This window comes from Hemicordylus capensis, chromosome 4 (genome assembly GCF_027244095.1).
Source record: "Hemicordylus capensis ecotype Gifberg chromosome 4, rHemCap1.1.pri, whole genome shotgun sequence".
Lineage (NCBI taxonomy): Eukaryota > Metazoa > Chordata > Lepidosauria > Squamata > Cordylidae > Hemicordylus > Hemicordylus capensis.
In genome coordinates this window covers 300,221,142-300,238,454 of record NC_069660.1, presented here as the reverse complement: position 1 = coordinate 300,238,454, position 17,313 = coordinate 300,221,142, and the positions used below count along the sequence as shown (strand labels likewise).

The following is a 17,313-nucleotide window of genomic DNA, read 5'->3' as shown; positions in this document are numbered from 1 at the left end:
TAGACCAGTGTTTCTCAAACTTTTTGTAGTCAAGGACCGCTAAATTCTTCGTGCAGAGTTTCAAGGACCGCTACATTCTTCATGCGCAGTTTCCCGGACCAGCAGTTAGTAAAGGGGTTTCAAGTCTGTCTATCTGTCTGTCTGTCTGTCTATCTATCTATCAGACTTCTATACTGCCCAAAACTTGCATCTCTGGGCAGTTTAGAATGAAAATAATATAAGCATTAAAATAATTAAATTTGGAATCTTTTGCAAACGTTGAATATTAGGGGTTCTTAACCTTGGGTCCCTCAGTTAAACTCCCATAACCCCCAACAACAATGGCATTTGGCCATTATGGCTCGGTATTATGGGAGTAGAAGTCCACCAACGTCTGGGTACCCAAGGTTGAGAACCCCTGAATCTAAAAGCCTGGGTGAACAAATTTGTCTCCAGTATGTCTGGAGTGGAGGTGCTTGTGATTACTCAATGGAGAGGGGATGCTGGGCCATTGGAAAAATTCAAAAGCTACATGGGGCCAATGAAAACAACATACAAGCAAGCCCCACTGATGCAAGAGGGAAACAGTGTTCCCTCTCAAGGCGCCTCGACCACAACAGGCAGCTGGGTTTCAATCAACCAACCTTTGGCTGCAAACAATGAGCATGCAAGAACCAGCAGCCCTTCAAGTGGCGCCCACTGCCATACTTTTTCCTCCATGCCCCCGCATCGCATACAGTTTGAAGCTGTAAAGATAGGGAATTAAGATAGCTATAGGAAGATCTCAGCAGCACGTGGAGGCAAGGCACAAGAAGGGTCCCATGCCTCCGTGATACTCTTCCTCTTCCGTGCCATGTGCAAAATTGAGGAAGTGAGTGCCTTGATTTCAGGGGGGGCGGTTGACTCCCAGTCAGGGACCGGCACTCAACCCTTCGGGGACCGGCAGCGGTCCAGGGACCGGTGGTTGAGAAACACTGGTGTAGACAATACTGAGCTAGATGGACCAGGGGTCCGACTTGGTTGGAGGCCGCGTCTTATGCTCCCATGTTCCTCATTATACTGACATGGGGCATGGTCCAGGATAATGCAGGAATCTTTTTTAAACTAAGGAAAGTCAGCACCTGGATGAGAGACTACCTGGGAACCCCATGGATGCCTTCTTGATGCCTCCTCCTCCTCCTTCAAAAAAGGCTGTATATACAGCAAATAAAACAAACATATGCTATTACAATTTAATAAATTACATTACATGAAACAGCCCAACTCACCTTTACTGAGGCTTGTGTGAATTTGCATTGACTTGAAATGCATCCTAATGCACCTCCCCAATGTATCCTCAACATCTCTCCCCACAACTACAGTTTCAGGCAATAGGCTTGGACATGCCAGTTCTTCTCACTCACCGTGATGGATAATGCTACAATCCAGCAATTGCTGCACCAGTTTAATTGCAGTCTCCCTGTCTGAGGCCTCCTTGTGATCAATCAGCCAGTCAATAAGTTCTTTGGCAACAAAACAGTTTGGATATGTCTTGAGGTGATGCCTTCGATCTTTAATTACCTTTTCTTCATGAAGCCTGAGCCTGTAGGTCAAATGACATCATGCTGTGAGCAATGTTTGCAGAGCATCTGTTTTGACACTGCAACTCAGAATGGAAAGCTCGCTCTTTCATTTCACTAGAGTTGCAAGCAGTGGTATATAAACGTGTGTGTGGGGGGGGTCCCCTTTATTGTTGTAACCTCACCTCAATCACACTCACTGAGCACCACTCTCTACCATCTGTGGCCATATCCCCTTCGGAGAGAAACAATCAGAAGCAATTGTCTTGTCTATGAGTTGTTCATCAATTCCCCCTTCACGCACATATCAGATGATGGAGAGGGAAGCAGGGCTGTGACCGGTGCCTGACACCTGAACAGTACCAGCCCCACTCCCTGATGGGGCTGATGTCTGAATGTTCCGTGGAATGTGCAGCAAATTGGGAGGGGCCTATTCTCAATGCATGATGTCAGGAGCAGGGCCAGGAGTATGGTCAGGGGAGGAGCCAGCAAGGTGGAGCCTCCCCCTCTGTGCATTGGTTATATTTTCAGCAAGGGAACTTGCGAACACCTCTATTAAGCAAAAAAGGAGAAAAATGTACTTCTGAGCATGTCCAAAACAACTCTCCCTCTCCCAGTGAGAAATTCTAGCTCATGTGTTGGTGTTCTTATACAGAAATAAGGTTATACTAGCTGGGCCGGGTGCAGAGCATCTGCGCCTCCAATTCTCGGCCCTTCGTTCCCAGTCCTCCCCACTCCAATGTTCTTTTTCTCTGGCCGGCCACCTGGCCAACCACTTTTTCCGGCAGCCTCCCAGCCACTGCCCCACCGCCTTCTTCCCACGCCAACCACTGCCTTCTTCATGCTGCCTGGAAATACATTTCACTGAATACACACATGCACACTTCACAATATATAGTGATATACATTGAGTACTATATATTTGTGCTACTTTTAATGCCTAGAACACACTAGAAACACTAATTATTAAAATGTGCCCCTCGCTGCAGATTAGCAAAGGAGACTTTCAACCATGCAGGGTGAGCCTATGTATGTTTTCTCAGAATTCTGAACAAATTCAGTAAAGTTTGATTCCAGGACGTTTTTCACATGAGGCTTTTAAAGCCCTTTAACACACATCTCCTCTGGAATGGAGGTGCTTCATTCATATGTTGGCCAGATTTACCCTGAAGTCCCTGCAGGTTATTGGGGAGCAGTTCACACACAAGAAAAATAAAATAAAATAAAATAAAAGCACAACACATACTTCACAGTTCTCACTCAGACCTTCTGGGTTGCAAAACAACTTGAACATAAGTGCATTTATAAATCAATGAATGAATGAATATAATATAATTTTGTTTGTTTCAGAAATGTTTGTAATTTTCTGTCATGAAACAAGCCACTTATAGAACTTTTTAGATAGTTTTTTTTAAAGCCAGCAAATTTTCCAATCTATTTTAAATTAAATATTCAGAGACTTCTCAGTCTCCCCATATCAAAGCCCCATGGCAAGCAGATCCCTATATATCCGGGGGGGTGGGATGGGTAACCACAAAAAGGAATTCACATTCTACCTGGCAAAGGCTGGGCAGGCTGGCCTGGGCAGAGGGTCTGCTGCAGAGAACTGTGGTAGCCACTCTGGCTGCCTCCTTCCTGGCTTGCTTGGGGCCTGCCGGCCTACTCGAGTTCAGGCTTCAGTGAGGCCTACACGGAGACCTCTCTGGAAGCTCCGCCCACCCTCTGATCAGCTGAGAGGCCAGGAGAGAAGGAGATTGGCCAGGAGGACAAGCAGGAGAGAGGAGGGCGAATTGGGCAAGTGGCTGAGGGGCCTTGGGGCTGGGCAGGGGGCAATGGGGAGTCATGTGAGGTGTCTCTGGGGGGCCCCTCCAGGCAGTGGGGCTCCCAGACAACTGTCTCCCCTTGCCTAATCGTAATTCCGCCCATGCCCGTTTTCCATATCTAGGTGGGTAGACATTGCCAAAGATCACTATGAGCATTCATCCCCCAAGATGGTACTGATGGCCAAAATCTGTGAGCCTGGCTCATTGACTAATTACTTGCAGGGAGTTTTGTTTGTGGCAGTGACTGCAAAGAACTTGCAACTTTGCATCACCAACAGAACCACCACCTGCAGGCCCAAGTGGTACAGTCCAGGAAAAGATTTACCAATCGATTCTGCTGAACACGTACATGGGACCTAAGGAAACAACCGTGCAGAGTTTCTACCACTTTCAGTTGACCGTTTTAATCCAGACATCTCAGAGTTGCTCCCCTAAAGAAGCATATCATGTGGTGGGGAAACCTCCCCAAACACGGCTCCTTTAGTCGTGCAGACAGTGAGACTTGCCCATTGTTCCCAGAACAACTGCATCAGGATTGCTTGGGGAAAGAAAACAGCAATTACACCCATTAAAGGCTGTAGTGTATCTATGCACTCCCAAAAAACCCCAAGAAGGCCTGGCAGATGGTAGAATTGGCCTAACAGAAAATGAAAAACAGGAGGAGACGCAGAAGCAGTCTTCCCAAGCCATATGCTAAAACATATAAACATGCTCCAGTGTGTCTATTAAACAAATTTGCACATTGGCAGCCGCCAAGAATAGTTCTCCCACGTAAGTGTTAACAAGCTTCAGATTACCACATTATTTGTGTCTATCCGCAGCCAAAGGCTAGGGTAACTACATTCAGAGTTACCAGGAAGGTTGTGGAGACACAAAATAGTACTGCATAAGGATGGGTAAGTATTGCAGCCTGAGGGCCAACAATGGAGGTTAATATCTGGATCTACAAATCGGCAACATCATGATTGTGCTTCTGAGCAAAGAATCTGGACATTGACAGAATCCCAAGAACTGCTCTTCTTTCTTGCATATTTCTAGCCTGTACTTGTACTAAGTGGAAATTTTTTTTACGGATAACAGAGCTCTCTGCTATTTTTTTGGTTCTGTTTTTACACGGGTCTAAGCATGTCAACACCGACTCGATGGAACACTTTACTTTACCTTTAAACATGTAACAGGCACTTACAGGTGTGTAGTAAATGGGGGCGGGGCAGCCTGCCTGAGAGATACTGGGCTGGGTGCCTCCGCCCCATAGAGCATTTCAGGTACAGGCAGTAGGTAAGTTAGCAGCTCATTGAAGTGGTATTTTCGTGCCCTTTGGGCCCCCGCCCCCCAGGGTGGCACTCACTGGCCGCTACTGCAGTTAAGAGGGAAGAGAGGGTGAGCTCTTTGAGGCTTGGCGTAAAAAGGAGTATAGAACAGGAAGGACTTCTAGGAAGAGAGAAGCAGGGCTTAAGTAGAGGCAGGGGATAAATCTGCTCTCTTTAAGAAGCCATTGCCTGTGTAAAGACCTAAGAGGCCTCAGAAACGAGGCAGGCAGAAACAGAATATCCAAGTGGGTGGAGAAGTGGGGGGGAGGAAAGAACAAATACTTATTATATGAAAAATAGAAACACTACTGTAAATTGTAAACTAAGAATTTTGGCAACACCCTGACACCAGCATGCTTTTAAGCACTGAAACCTTGTAACCACCACACTTTAAGAACATGTGCTAAAACTATTAAACTAGTTATTTTAGTGTCACCAAAGAATAAGAACGATTATTTCCTCTTCCACATCTCCAGGAGAGATACCCCATGTTACCACACAACAAATAAAAATGGAGCGGATAAGGTGACTTTTAGTCTCAGAACATTTTTTTCCACATTCTTTAGCCGCTGTGTGGCATGCACTAAAGCAGCGTTCTTCCTTGTAAGGATTGGGGGCCAGTGGCATCCCCCATCAATCCTAAGTAATTGACTCCCTGTCTAATTGTTTCCTGGGCCTGTGAGGTTTTGGTCAAAGCTGCCAGGGCCACTCTGAACAGTCCCCCTGGCACCATGTGGAAATGACCATGTGCCGTTGAGTCGGTGTTGACTCCTGGCGCCCACAGAGCCCTGTGGTTGTCTTTGGTAGAATACAGGAGGGGCTTACCATTGCCTCTTCCCGTGCAGTACAAGATAACGATGCCTTTCGGCAGCTGCCTATATCGCTGCTGCCCGATATAGGAGTCCCCCCAAGTCTGCAAAACATACCAGTGGGGATTCGAACCGGCAACCTCTCGCTCCCTAGGCAAGTTACCTCCCCGCTGCGCCATTAGATGACCAGGGGGGCTCCTTTAAGGGAAACAGAGCCCACTTGAGACCCTGCACCATCTTGAAAGGTATGCCCAGATTAGTGCTGGCAAATGTAGCTAGCCCCTGCTAACTGGGCAAAGAGGCACCTTTTTAAAGTGGCGATTCTCTTTATTTAGCAGTGGGAGAAGTAAGTGTCCCTATCTACCCCCAGCACAGCACCACTTCAGTGACTATTGCAGGGGTCTAGCTTATGTTTCTTTTTAGATTGTGAGCCCTTTGGGGACAGGGAGCCATTTTATTTATTTATTATTTCTCTATGTAAACCACTTTGGAAGCTTTGTTGAAAAGCGGTATATAAATATTTGTAGTAGTAGTCCTTCCCACTGCTTTCCTCCTGGAGTTCTTAAGAGAGGGCTTCACTTCTCTTTAAGGGCCCTCCCAGCACCGAGAAAAGCTTAATACTGTGCAGTGGTCAGCACAGTGGGAAATGGCTCTCATATTGAAGGGGTTTGGGGGGAGTTTTTTTTGCCAAAGAGGCCCCTCCTTGAAAAATAGTGAAGATCACTGCACTAAAGAGAGTGGAGCTTTGGTTGTTCTGGATCAAACAACAGAGTACAAAGCTGTGTACTTATTCCCAATGAAACACAGGCCTTTTGATCATGCAACCCAACCTCAGGTAGGAGCAAAAACTCAAGGCAACAATTCCTTTTACAGTTACTCTCCAGAAACATGAAAAGTAGGTCAATGAAACACGTGTCGTACAAGGAGGCATCTGGGCAATACAATGCTCCTTGCCTAGTACAGACTGTTTCGTACAAACTTGCCAGCTCTCAGCAGCTAGAATTTGGCACTTCCCAACCTCATGTTACTCTCTCAGTTTGTGTCCCAGGCACAGGGATATTGCAAGATTCAATAATACTGGGGGGCGGGGGACAAAAGAGGAGTTGATTTCTGATTCACTATGCTTTTACCAGGGGAAGGAGGGGAAAAAACCTACTCTGAAATAACAGTATAATATTAATCTTGATTCTGTTCCTATAATTGTGCTGTGCCTTAAACATGGTTGGTGGTAAGCGCCAAACAGAAGCAACCTTGGAGAAACTTTAATTACTTCTTCTGCTGGGGCATCAAAGCCACAAAGGCATTCTGTTATCACAGCCCAACAGGTTTGCCTAGATATTACGATCAAGGTTCTTTGCATTTTGCGCTCCTCTAGCTGGAGTGCAAAATACAAAGAAGATGGTAGTAGGCACCCATTGGTGACCTGGAAATCCCACAGTTGCCTAGACAGATTTTCAAAGTGTATGGGCAAAAAAGGGTGAAAAGTCTGAAGCCAGGGAGGACAGTATGTGTGTACACAGGGGGAGACATGGACCAGCAAAATTCAAATATTCCTCTACCACTTCTGAGAATTAGATGCCTAGTTCTACACAATGTGGGTCATTTTACAAGATCTACATTAGAACAAGCCCTGAACATCCTCCCAACCCAATGCACAGCATTTAAGGTGTACAAGTCCAGTTGTAAATACCTCCTGTAAGCAAAGGTTGATAGCATGTCAATTGTGACTGCTGTGTGGAATGTGGTTTTTCAACATATTACAGACCTGATGCCTTTTAGTGCCTTTACAATTCTGACTGAATAGCGAATGCATGCCAAATGGGTGGGGGGGGGAGGTTCCCAATAGCTACGCTTTCTTAGCAAATTATTTGCTAAGCTAAGTCAAGAACATTGACAATTATTTGCAGATACCCTTGCTATTACGAGGAACGCTAAGGGCATGTGACCACATTTGTACAGCCAAACACTTTAAAATGCAGTAATAAATCTCTCTTGCTGGCTATTAGCTCTTTAAAGAATTTCACTCTTTTGCCATTTGACGCTACAGACAAAGGCCTACGATAAAACAGCTGCACACAGCTCCTCTTGAACATTTCTATCTCTGCCAGGGAATCAAAAGCTACCAGCTTTATAAAGAACACATATGTCATTTAGAGACAACAATATGCTCTTGTGAAGAAAACTTCTCTCCCCTTGGAAGCCATTCAGAGTGGAAAGTAGCCCAAGCAAATTGCTCGGCCCAGTGGCATAGCCACCATTAGGCGACCGGGTTCAAAGAACCCGGGCTGCCACCCCTCAGGGGCCGTGCCTTGCAGCCCCGGCATGCCCCTCGCATCTGACATCAGATGCAGGGGGACCGGTTTAGCTCCCAAACAGGGCCGCAGGGCCCAGTTCAGGAGTTAAATGTCCAGCACTGCATTTGTAGTGTGGCCAGAAGCAGCCCTCCCTGCCAGAGGTGCTTCTGGCCGCATCTAGCTCTCAAACATGGCCATGCAGCTAACCCCTGCATCTGATGTCAGACATAGGGGTGGGGCAAGCAGGGCTGCTGGTGGACGCAGGCCACCGCTGGCCTGTTTCCGCTACTGGCGCAGCCCTAATACCATCATGCAGGGGTTCTCAAACTGGGCCCCCAGTTGGACTACAATGCCCATCATCAGCCACTGTGGTTCAGGATGGTGGATGCTGTAGTCCCAACAACATCTGGGGACCCAGCTTTGAGAACCCCTGCCATAATGTGACCCTGTGCATCTGCTGTTGGGTACCAATTCATCCTCAGCACAGCATCCCATTAGCGGCTGTTGCTAGTTTCTGCCTTGTCTTTCCTTTTAGACTGTGAGCCCTTTGGGGACAGGAGACCATCTTATTTATTATCAGTTTGTTTTTCTATGTAAACCGCTTTGAGGACTTTTGTTGATAAGCAGTATATAAATATTCATAGAGGTAGTGGTACCACTTCTTGAAGAAGTCAGCCCAAGACAAAGCTATAAAAGAGAACTGCAGGAACAGTTTCTGTTTTCAGCAGGATCCTGTGTGAGAGGTTAGCCTGTATGATCACCTCAGGTCCGGAAGAGTCCTTGGCACAGATGGACTAGAGACAGTCCAAAGATAAACCTGCTTGTTGGGCGGAGGGGTGTACCGGGCTTTTCCAACAAGTTGCTAGTAATAAATGATTACGTTTTTATAAAAGGTCTGGTGGGTGGTACAATCTTCTCATATCCAAACACTGGTAATACAGAATATGAAGATAAGGACAGTGGACTTTCTTCTTAAGAGACAGTTGTAAGGAATGCTGAGATAAGATATGTGAGACATTTGAACATTTTAAATGGACCATAAAAATGCAAATTATTTTATTACCATTGTCTTCTGCATAAAGAATATAGATAATGCCTAAAGGTTGCCTGGAACATTCCCCGCCCCCAGCAGCAGCAGCAACTTGCTGTTGTTTGTGTGTTTGTTTGTTTTTAAATGTAAGTGGTGGGGGTCACTTCCAAGCAAATATCTTTAGACTAGGATGTTAGTGATGCCCCACTGAAGTTTATGGGACTGCTCCAGAATCTTGACGTTTCGCAGAGTACATTGTCAAATCTACATTAATGATTAATACTTGGAGTGGTTGCTCTTTGAAAGTTTAATATTTCCTCCTACCCTCTTCTTTCCATGTTCGTTTTTTCTCTTAGAAACACCACCACAAAGTTGGAATCAATGGCCATGTTGCACTTCCAGAACAAAAAACACAGAACAAGTTTACAACACTTCTCCCCACCTTTATCAATTGGTACTGAAAACAAAGGAAGCATAGAATGATATATATATTTAAAAGGAACACAGTCACATATGTTTCTGCTTGGTAGTAATTTGTTGTTGCTTGTAGCAGATTAAAGCCTTTGTCTCAGAGCAAGCTCACGTGAAGGAAAGAAATGTTGAATCATCCCTGCTGAGCTGCCTGGCTTGGCTTCTCCTAAAGCTATTCTGTATTATTGGTAGGTTCAAAATGCTGCTGCCGCCGCCACTGCTTTTGTCTACAGAAATTCTCTGGACTTGAGGTGGGATAATCCAGAAAAAAACTCTTAATTGGGCTGTTGGACGAGTACAAAAATCTTCCATGTGCAAGCGTACATGTGGTGAGAAAACTGATAGCTTCTGACCATTTGAGGACGTGTTTGCACCAGAGAAACCCCCACTTCGGGGGCCCCTTGTCCTGAGTTAAACCAACTCAGAGAGACTTGTAAAAAAAGAAGAGAACTAAAAAACAGTTTTATTCAATTACTACAGACTGCTTCCATCTGAGGCTTTCTCAGCTATTTTTAAACTAAATAGCCCCAGGTGCTGTAGTCTTGCCTCATAAGGAAGGTGCTCTAGGCCCCTGATCATCTTGGTTGCCCTCTTCTGCACCTTTTTCGGTTCAACAATGTCCTTCTTTAGATGTGACCAGAATTGTATGTTGTACTTCCAGTGTGGCCGCACCATAGTTTTGTATAAGGGCATTATAATATTAGCCGTTTTATTTTCACTCCCCTTCCTAATGATCCCTAACATGGAATTTGCCTTTTTCACAGCTGCCGCACATTGAGTCGACACTTTCAACGAGCTGTCCACCACAACCCCAAGATCCCTCTCCTGGTCAGTCACCGACAGCTCAGATCCCATCAGCGTATGCTTGAAGCTGGGGTTTTTCGTCCCAATGTGCATCACTTTACACTTGCCAACAGTGAAACACATTTGCCATTTTGTCACCCACTCACCCAGTTTGGAGAGATCCTTTTGCAGCTCCTCACAATCTATTTTGGATTTCACTACCTGAAAGAGTTTGGTATCATCTGCAAATCTGGCCACCTCGCTGCTTACCCCTGCTTCTAGATCATTTATGAATTAATTAAAAAGTACCAGTCCCAGTACAGATCCCTGGAGGACCCCACTTCTTACTTCCCTCCATTGTGAAAACTCTCCATTTATACCTACCCTCTGTTTCCTGTCTTTCAAACAGTTAGCAATCCACACATGCACTTGTCCCCTTATCCCATGACTGCTAAATTTCCTCAGGAGTCTTTGATGAGGAACTTTGTCGAAAGCTTTTTGGAAGTCCAGGTATACTATGTCAACTGGATCACCTTGATCCACACACTTGCTGACACTCTCAAAGAACTCCAAAAGGTTTGTGAGGCAAGATTTACCTTTGCAGAAGCCATGCTAGTTCTCTCCCAGCAGGGCCTGTTCTTCTATGTGCTTTACAATTTTATCCTTGAGGATGCTTTCCATCAATTTGCCTAGAACTGACATTAAGCTCCCCAGTCCTAGTCTGACCACTCCATCCGCTATACCGCCACCAACAGGAAGTGTTATAAAAGTTTATTGGAAGGGACAATTATAGTCTTTGCCCCTTGGCTAGAGCAATTATATTCTTTCCTGTCTCTCAGTTTGTTTTCTGGCTCTTGCTCCTGGTTTTATCCTCTCTTGGGCTTCTGTGCGATAGCTGTTTATGCTCAGTTCTGACATCCAGAGAGCTTCTTGGTGGAAAACTTAAATATGTATACAACAGCATACACATACATATAACCATGACAGTAATTCTAGGAGAACATTGCTATTTGCAGACCCAGCATCCGCAATTTCGCACATCCATGGTCAGGTAATGGATACACGACCTCGATATATGTGAGAAAACACAGCAAAAAAGGGATTAAACTCACATATCCACAGTTCAGGGGTGGTCATTTATGGCCGATATTTTGAGTGCAGGAACCATTTTATGGCTCTTTTTTAAAAAAAAATGGCCCATCAAACCATGATTTTCTGCCAGATTTTGGTGAGTTTTCAACGTGTAGGGGGCATCCTTAGACTCCTGAGGGCCAGTGGAGCACGGTAGGACACTTTATTTGGCCCGTTCTCTCATTTTGGGGATGATTTTCAGGCAATTTAGGGCCATTTTTTCAAGTTTGGGAACCTAACCCCCCAACTTACATAGACTTTAAAGCCTTGTAATCTGCAGTTTCACTATCCCCCCCACCAAATGGAACCCACATGGATGAGGTTCTCCTGTATACACCAAATTTAAAACACAACAACAAAACAGAGACCGCAACAGCAATATTAAAGGCTACATTATACAGCAGGGGTTGGGAACCTTCTTCAGTTTTCAAGCAATATTTACAATTTAGCCTTTGGACTGCACCAAAAACATGTACATTACTATTTATTTACTTATTAGATGCTTATACCACCTCACCCAGATGGCTCTAAGTGGTCCACAAATGTAAAAACAGATGATAAACAAATAACTCATTAAAATAAAATTAAAACCAGTTTAAAATCATTTCAGTACTCACTAAAAGCCAGGCTTAAAAGATATGTTTTTAGGGCTCTTTTAAAGGCTGCTAAAACTCTTAAGCCTCTAATACCCATAGAGCGTGCATTCCAGAACCCAGGAGCAACTACAGAGGAGGCCTGCTCCCGAGGCGCCACCAGGAGAGCCGACCTCAGCCCAAGATGGACCTCTCCTGATAACCTTAAAGGGCAGTGGAGATCATACTGAAGAAGGTGTTCTCCCAGGTAAACTGGTCCTAAGCCATTTAGGGCTTTAAAAGGTAATTACCAGCACTTTGTATTTTGCCCAGAAACATATCAGCAGCTAGTGCAGCTGTTTTAAACCAGGCATAATATGGTCTCTCCGAGAAACCGCAGAGACCAATCTGTCTGCTGCATTTTGAATTCACTGAAGTTTCCAAACAACCTACAAAGACAGCCCCACGTGCAGCGCATTGCAATTATGGCCATGTACTTTTTGCTTTCCTTACATACCGTTTCACAGGTGCAAAACCACCCTCCCCTTATATGCATATGTAACCCCCACCATTACTACCAGTACTATTGGTAGGTTTACTGAACTGGCAACTAAAGGGTGTATGATCTCCCCTCCCCCTTCTTACTGGATTGTGGAGCTTGCTCAGAAGGTCCTTAGAATCTTCTAGAGCAGGGATTCTCAAACTTGGGTCCTCAGGTGTTATTGGACTTCAACTCCCATAAGCCCCAGCCTCAGTGGCCTTTGGTTGGGGATTATGGGAGTTGAAGTCCAATAACACCTGAGGACCCAAGTTTGAGAATCACTGTTCTAGAGTTTTCAAGCCCAGCAGAAAGCTCCTGAGCAGAAAAGGAAAGAGATTTGGAGATGTGTTCTTTTATGAATTTGCTTATATATTGCAGTTCTTCTTTGGGCAAGATTTGCATGCTGGTTTGATATTCTGCATGGGCCCACCTGACCTCGTCGCACCAGGTCTTCGTCATTTTGGCTGTTTACCCACAGGACTTTGGGACTATGGACTATGCAGGAATACTGTTGGGATAGTCCCTTTAGAAGAAAGAGGATGGGGTTTGGTTTGGGTTTTATTTAGTGGCCCTATGATAATATTGTATGTAGGTATGTTTTATGATTATCTATTAATTTGTAATTGGGTATTTTAAGCTGACCTCTATGCATGCTTGACAAATTTGGTTCTACAAAGAAAACAAATTTAAATGTTTATAAACACTTGAGTTTGGCATAAGAAATGATTTTAATTTTTTATTTTTTTTGGTTCTCTTTCTTGCAACTACTGGGAAATACACTGTCTCAAATTATACAGATATATAAATAGAGAGAGTGGCTTGAACCCAACCCCCCCGTTTCCTGAGTAAGAGGGGTTACACATACCCCTTATACACACACACTGAATGCATATGCAGAGGACTTAACATAGAACTAAGTGATAAAGTTATATCAGATGAATAACTGAGACAGGAAGAAACAGGCCGAGAGGCAGCAGTTCTGAGGCTGAATTTGTACCTGTGAGGCTGAATTTGAAACTGGGTACTCCACATGCAACCCTCACACTACCCAGAGTGTTACACTGCACCCTACCTAGGAGGGTATCCAGTAGATGAGGCCCTCGTTATTCACAGGGGTCCCATTCTCACCTACAATCACAAATACAGAAACCACAAATAATGAAACCTTAACTCTATGGGAATCTGGGGGTTAGGTTCCTGATGGGGGGTGGGTGGGCGGCAAAAAAATCACAAACACAGGAGGGAAGCAGAAATAAAAGTAGTACGGCACAGTACCTTGATTTCCAGCTCTCTAGCATTGCCCCCACAAACCTCGAAATCAGCAGATTTTTTGCTGATTTTCAAGGGCTTCCCCCTCCCCTCCCAGCTTGTCCTTGGGAAAACAACAAGCAAGAAACATATCGGCTAGTGCCTGTAACCTCACCAGAGATCAACAACACAGCTGATTCCCTGTGTTCCTTTGCTGTTTTGTGGACATTTGTTTTATTTCTGTGCCAGCTCGTCGGTGGGTGGGGGGGGAGATTCATGCAGCTTTTTAAATTAAAGGCTAATATCTGCTTTCCCCACAGCAACATCTGCCATTTTATGGAGCTTTTGCTTCTTCTTTGCTTTTTTCATATTAGAGCGAGAGAGAAAGGTCACTAACATATATTAGTGACCTTCCCACCCTCTCCCCTCTATCCTGTTGCACACATCTGTATCCTGGGGGGAGTGGGAGGAGCTTGAATGGTCTCCCCATATGTTATGTGTCCATGAGATATGTACATTATTGGCAAAAAACCTGCACTAATGCAACTGTATTGCTAAAGGAGAAGTATGTCGTTTAAAAAGAATTCTGGAAAGGTCCCAAGTTATCACATGTTAGATGGACAAATGACAAATGAGAAAACACTGAAGTTTTCCTAAGCACATGCAACAAGTTCTCCTAGCAACCGATACTAGAAACTTGTGACATTTTTGCTAACGGCTTCTACACCTGCATAATTCCTCAGTTATGTTGCAGTGGTTAAAAATAAGGAAGGAAACTGCGGTCGACCATGTTTCTGAACAGCATATCATAATTATACTTAAGCTGCGATCCTAACTTTTTGGAAGTAAATCCCACTGAAGTCAGCAGAATTTTCTTCCAGCAAACATGCTTAGGCAGAAGGAGGGAATCTACCTCCCTGCCCCTGCAAATAGTGCTGGGTAGCCCACACTACATTCCAAATGAGAATGACCTGGGAAGAACTCCTGAAGGATGAATAGAGCCTACAAAGTGGATTGAACCCCAAGAGATACTAGAAATTGTATCTTCTACAGTGCTTAATTATTTCTGTTTTCTCTTATGGCTTGGGACCCTGCTGAGACCAAAGCAGCTCACAGCATGATGAACAGGTTTGGTCTAATATAAGCAGATGCCCATACTAAGCACGCCTGGTATACAAAGAATGCAGTGTCTGCTTTCTTTTATTACTACTACTCCCTTTGCCTTTTAAAACTCATTTGTACCAAATAGCCCATGCAAGGATACAGTGAACTGAACCGAAAATAGCACAAAAATCACCACAGGTTACAGAGACAGCAGGGAAATGGTGGCCCATTTTCATAGCAGGAAAACAGGAGGTGAACCCCAAAGGTGCTAAAAAATAGTTGTATATTATAAAACACTCCAGGCTAAACACACACACACACACACGCACGCTTTCCAGGAGGGAAGCACTCTACATGCAGTAAACCAAAGTTTTCTATACCCTCTGGGGAAGAGCTTTTTTTCTCAAGGCGCATTAGGTGTAAAATGACTCCTAGCATGTTTTAGAAAACTATTTTCCCAGCAGTTTTGGAGTTCACCTCCTGGTTTTCTGGTTTGCCTTCCCTCCTTTTGCTTTTCTTCCCCAAAATGCCTTAATGGGTGTGCTAGAGAGTCTGAGTGCACAGTGAATACGGCCAGTCCCTTCCTTCACTGAAGCAACTAGTTAGTTCAGTAAACAGTTCTAGTAAACAAGTTGTGGGTGCAGCTGTGGCTCAGTGGAAGAGCACCTGCTTTGCATGCAAAAGGCCCCAGGTTCAATCCTCTGCAGCATCTCCAGGAGCATTTTCAGAGACTAGGCTTTACCACGAGTTCAAGGTTGCCAAACAACAACAACAAACAACAACAAAACCCAACGCAAAAAGTTGATTTTTTTTTAACCCCGGATATAGATCAGGTGACACTCTAATGCACAATGAAAAACCCGAATCGTCTGAAGTGCTCCCCAGTAGCTTGCAGTGACTTGGGGGTAAATCTGGTCAATATGTGAATGCACACCCTCCATTCCAGAGGAGATGCGAACCAAAAGCCCTGTATGAAAAAGCTCCAGGTAGGGCTGGGAAAGATGCCTGCCTGAAATCTTGGGAGAGCTGCTGCCAGTAACTATAGGCAATACTGAGCTAGATAGACCAATGGTCCGACTTAATATAAGGCAGCTTCCTATGTTGGTCTTCACTCAAACAACAAGATAGTCATACTAAGGAGCTCAGCCAGAACGGTTGTATAGGGCCTAATTGCTCCCTTGTGTTACCTGGCAACTAATGCTGTTGCTGAAATTTGTAGTTAACTGTAACTGTTTTAGAATGCAAATTTGTCCAGCTCAAAATGCTGAGATGTTTTTTCAAATCAAGCATCATTTCCTCCCATTAGTTCTTCTTTCATGGGAAGCTTTCACAGGAAGTCAGACAATTGGTCCATCTACACTGACTGGCAGCGCTGCCTCGGTTTCAGCCCTACCTGGAGAAACCAGAGATTGAATGGGGGGCCTTCTGCATGCAAAACAGATGTTCCACCACTCAGCGAGAGTCCCTTTGGTTTAGGATGTAAAATGAGATTCTGTACATGCACAGTAAGCATTCAGGATGACCAGACCTGCTTTGTACACATGTAGTGGTATGCACGGAACCACGGAGCTGCAGTTCGATGCTGGGGCGGGGGGTGGCTTTTTAAGGGCAGGGGAGGGTGCACCCACCCCCAATCCCGCTGCTCTTCCCCCATTGACACTCAGTTTTTTGGAAAGCATTTGGGGCAGCAGTGTACCTCCCTGCCGCCCCTTCCCCTGGTCTCAGCCGGAAATAACATCTGCGCATGCGCCCAGCCCCCGCACCAGACGTGCATGTGGCAGATGGGGCAAATGCTTTCCAAAAAACCAAGCACCAGCGGGGGAAGAGCGGCAGGGGGTGGGGAAGTGCACCCCCCGCCAAGTTGAACCTTCGAACAGCACCACAGTCGGACCGGTTCGGAGGCCTCTATAATGGCTTCCAGACCGGTTCATGCACATCCCTATACACATGCGCACAATCATTTTTCATGTTAGCCCATTACTCTCAGTGACATCTCACTGAAACTCGCTGATCACTGTGAAATGATGTGAACTGCAAAGGCAGCTGCTTGATAGGCACCAGCACCAAAGTTATTTAACGGTAAAGGTAAAGTGTGCCGTCAAGTCGATTTCGACTCCTGGCGCCCACAGAGCCCTGCAGTTTATTTAATGGTAGCCCCTTATTATCAATTACTCATGACTGCTGTGAATGATATGACCAGACCACCCACCCACTCACTCACCCAACCAGCCTTTTGTTTGGTATCTTCTCCGTTTGGCTCTGTTCTTTGCAATGTTTCTTGCAAACATTTTGCATGGTTGCTGTTGCCCATTTCGATCCAAAACTCTTTCTGGTACCCGAGTGTGTTTGTTTTGGAGGGTGGGTGTGGTGGCTCACAGCCACTGCTGGTGCTGGCGTGAACTACAACTGCCAGACTGCAACACAATACAGGTGAAACTCGGAAAATTAGAATATCGTGCAAAAGTCCATTAATTTCAGTAATGCAAATTAAAAGGTGAAACTGATAGATGAGACAGACGCATTACATGCAAAGCGAGATAGGTCAAGCCTTAATTTGTTATAATTGTGATGATCATGGCGTACAGCTCATGAAAACCCCAAATCCACAATCTCAGAAAATTAGAATATTACATGGAACCAAGAAGACAAGGATTGAAGA

At 45.0% G+C, this 17,313-nt stretch overlaps 1 protein-coding gene across 2 annotated transcripts in view; it reads right to left on the bottom strand.

Annotated features, from left to right (window-relative positions):
* DEPTOR (DEP domain containing MTOR interacting protein) overlaps positions 1-17,313 on the bottom strand; it is a 104,625-nt gene that overhangs the window by 61,767 nt on the left and 25,545 nt on the right. For both annotated transcript variants that reach the window (XM_053244128.1, XM_053244129.1), the window contains one exon: positions 1,383-1,561. In XM_053244128.1, coding sequence (XP_053100103.1) covers positions 1,383-1,561 — 179 coding nt within the window. The remainder of the gene's footprint in view (positions 1-1,382; positions 1,562-17,313) is intronic.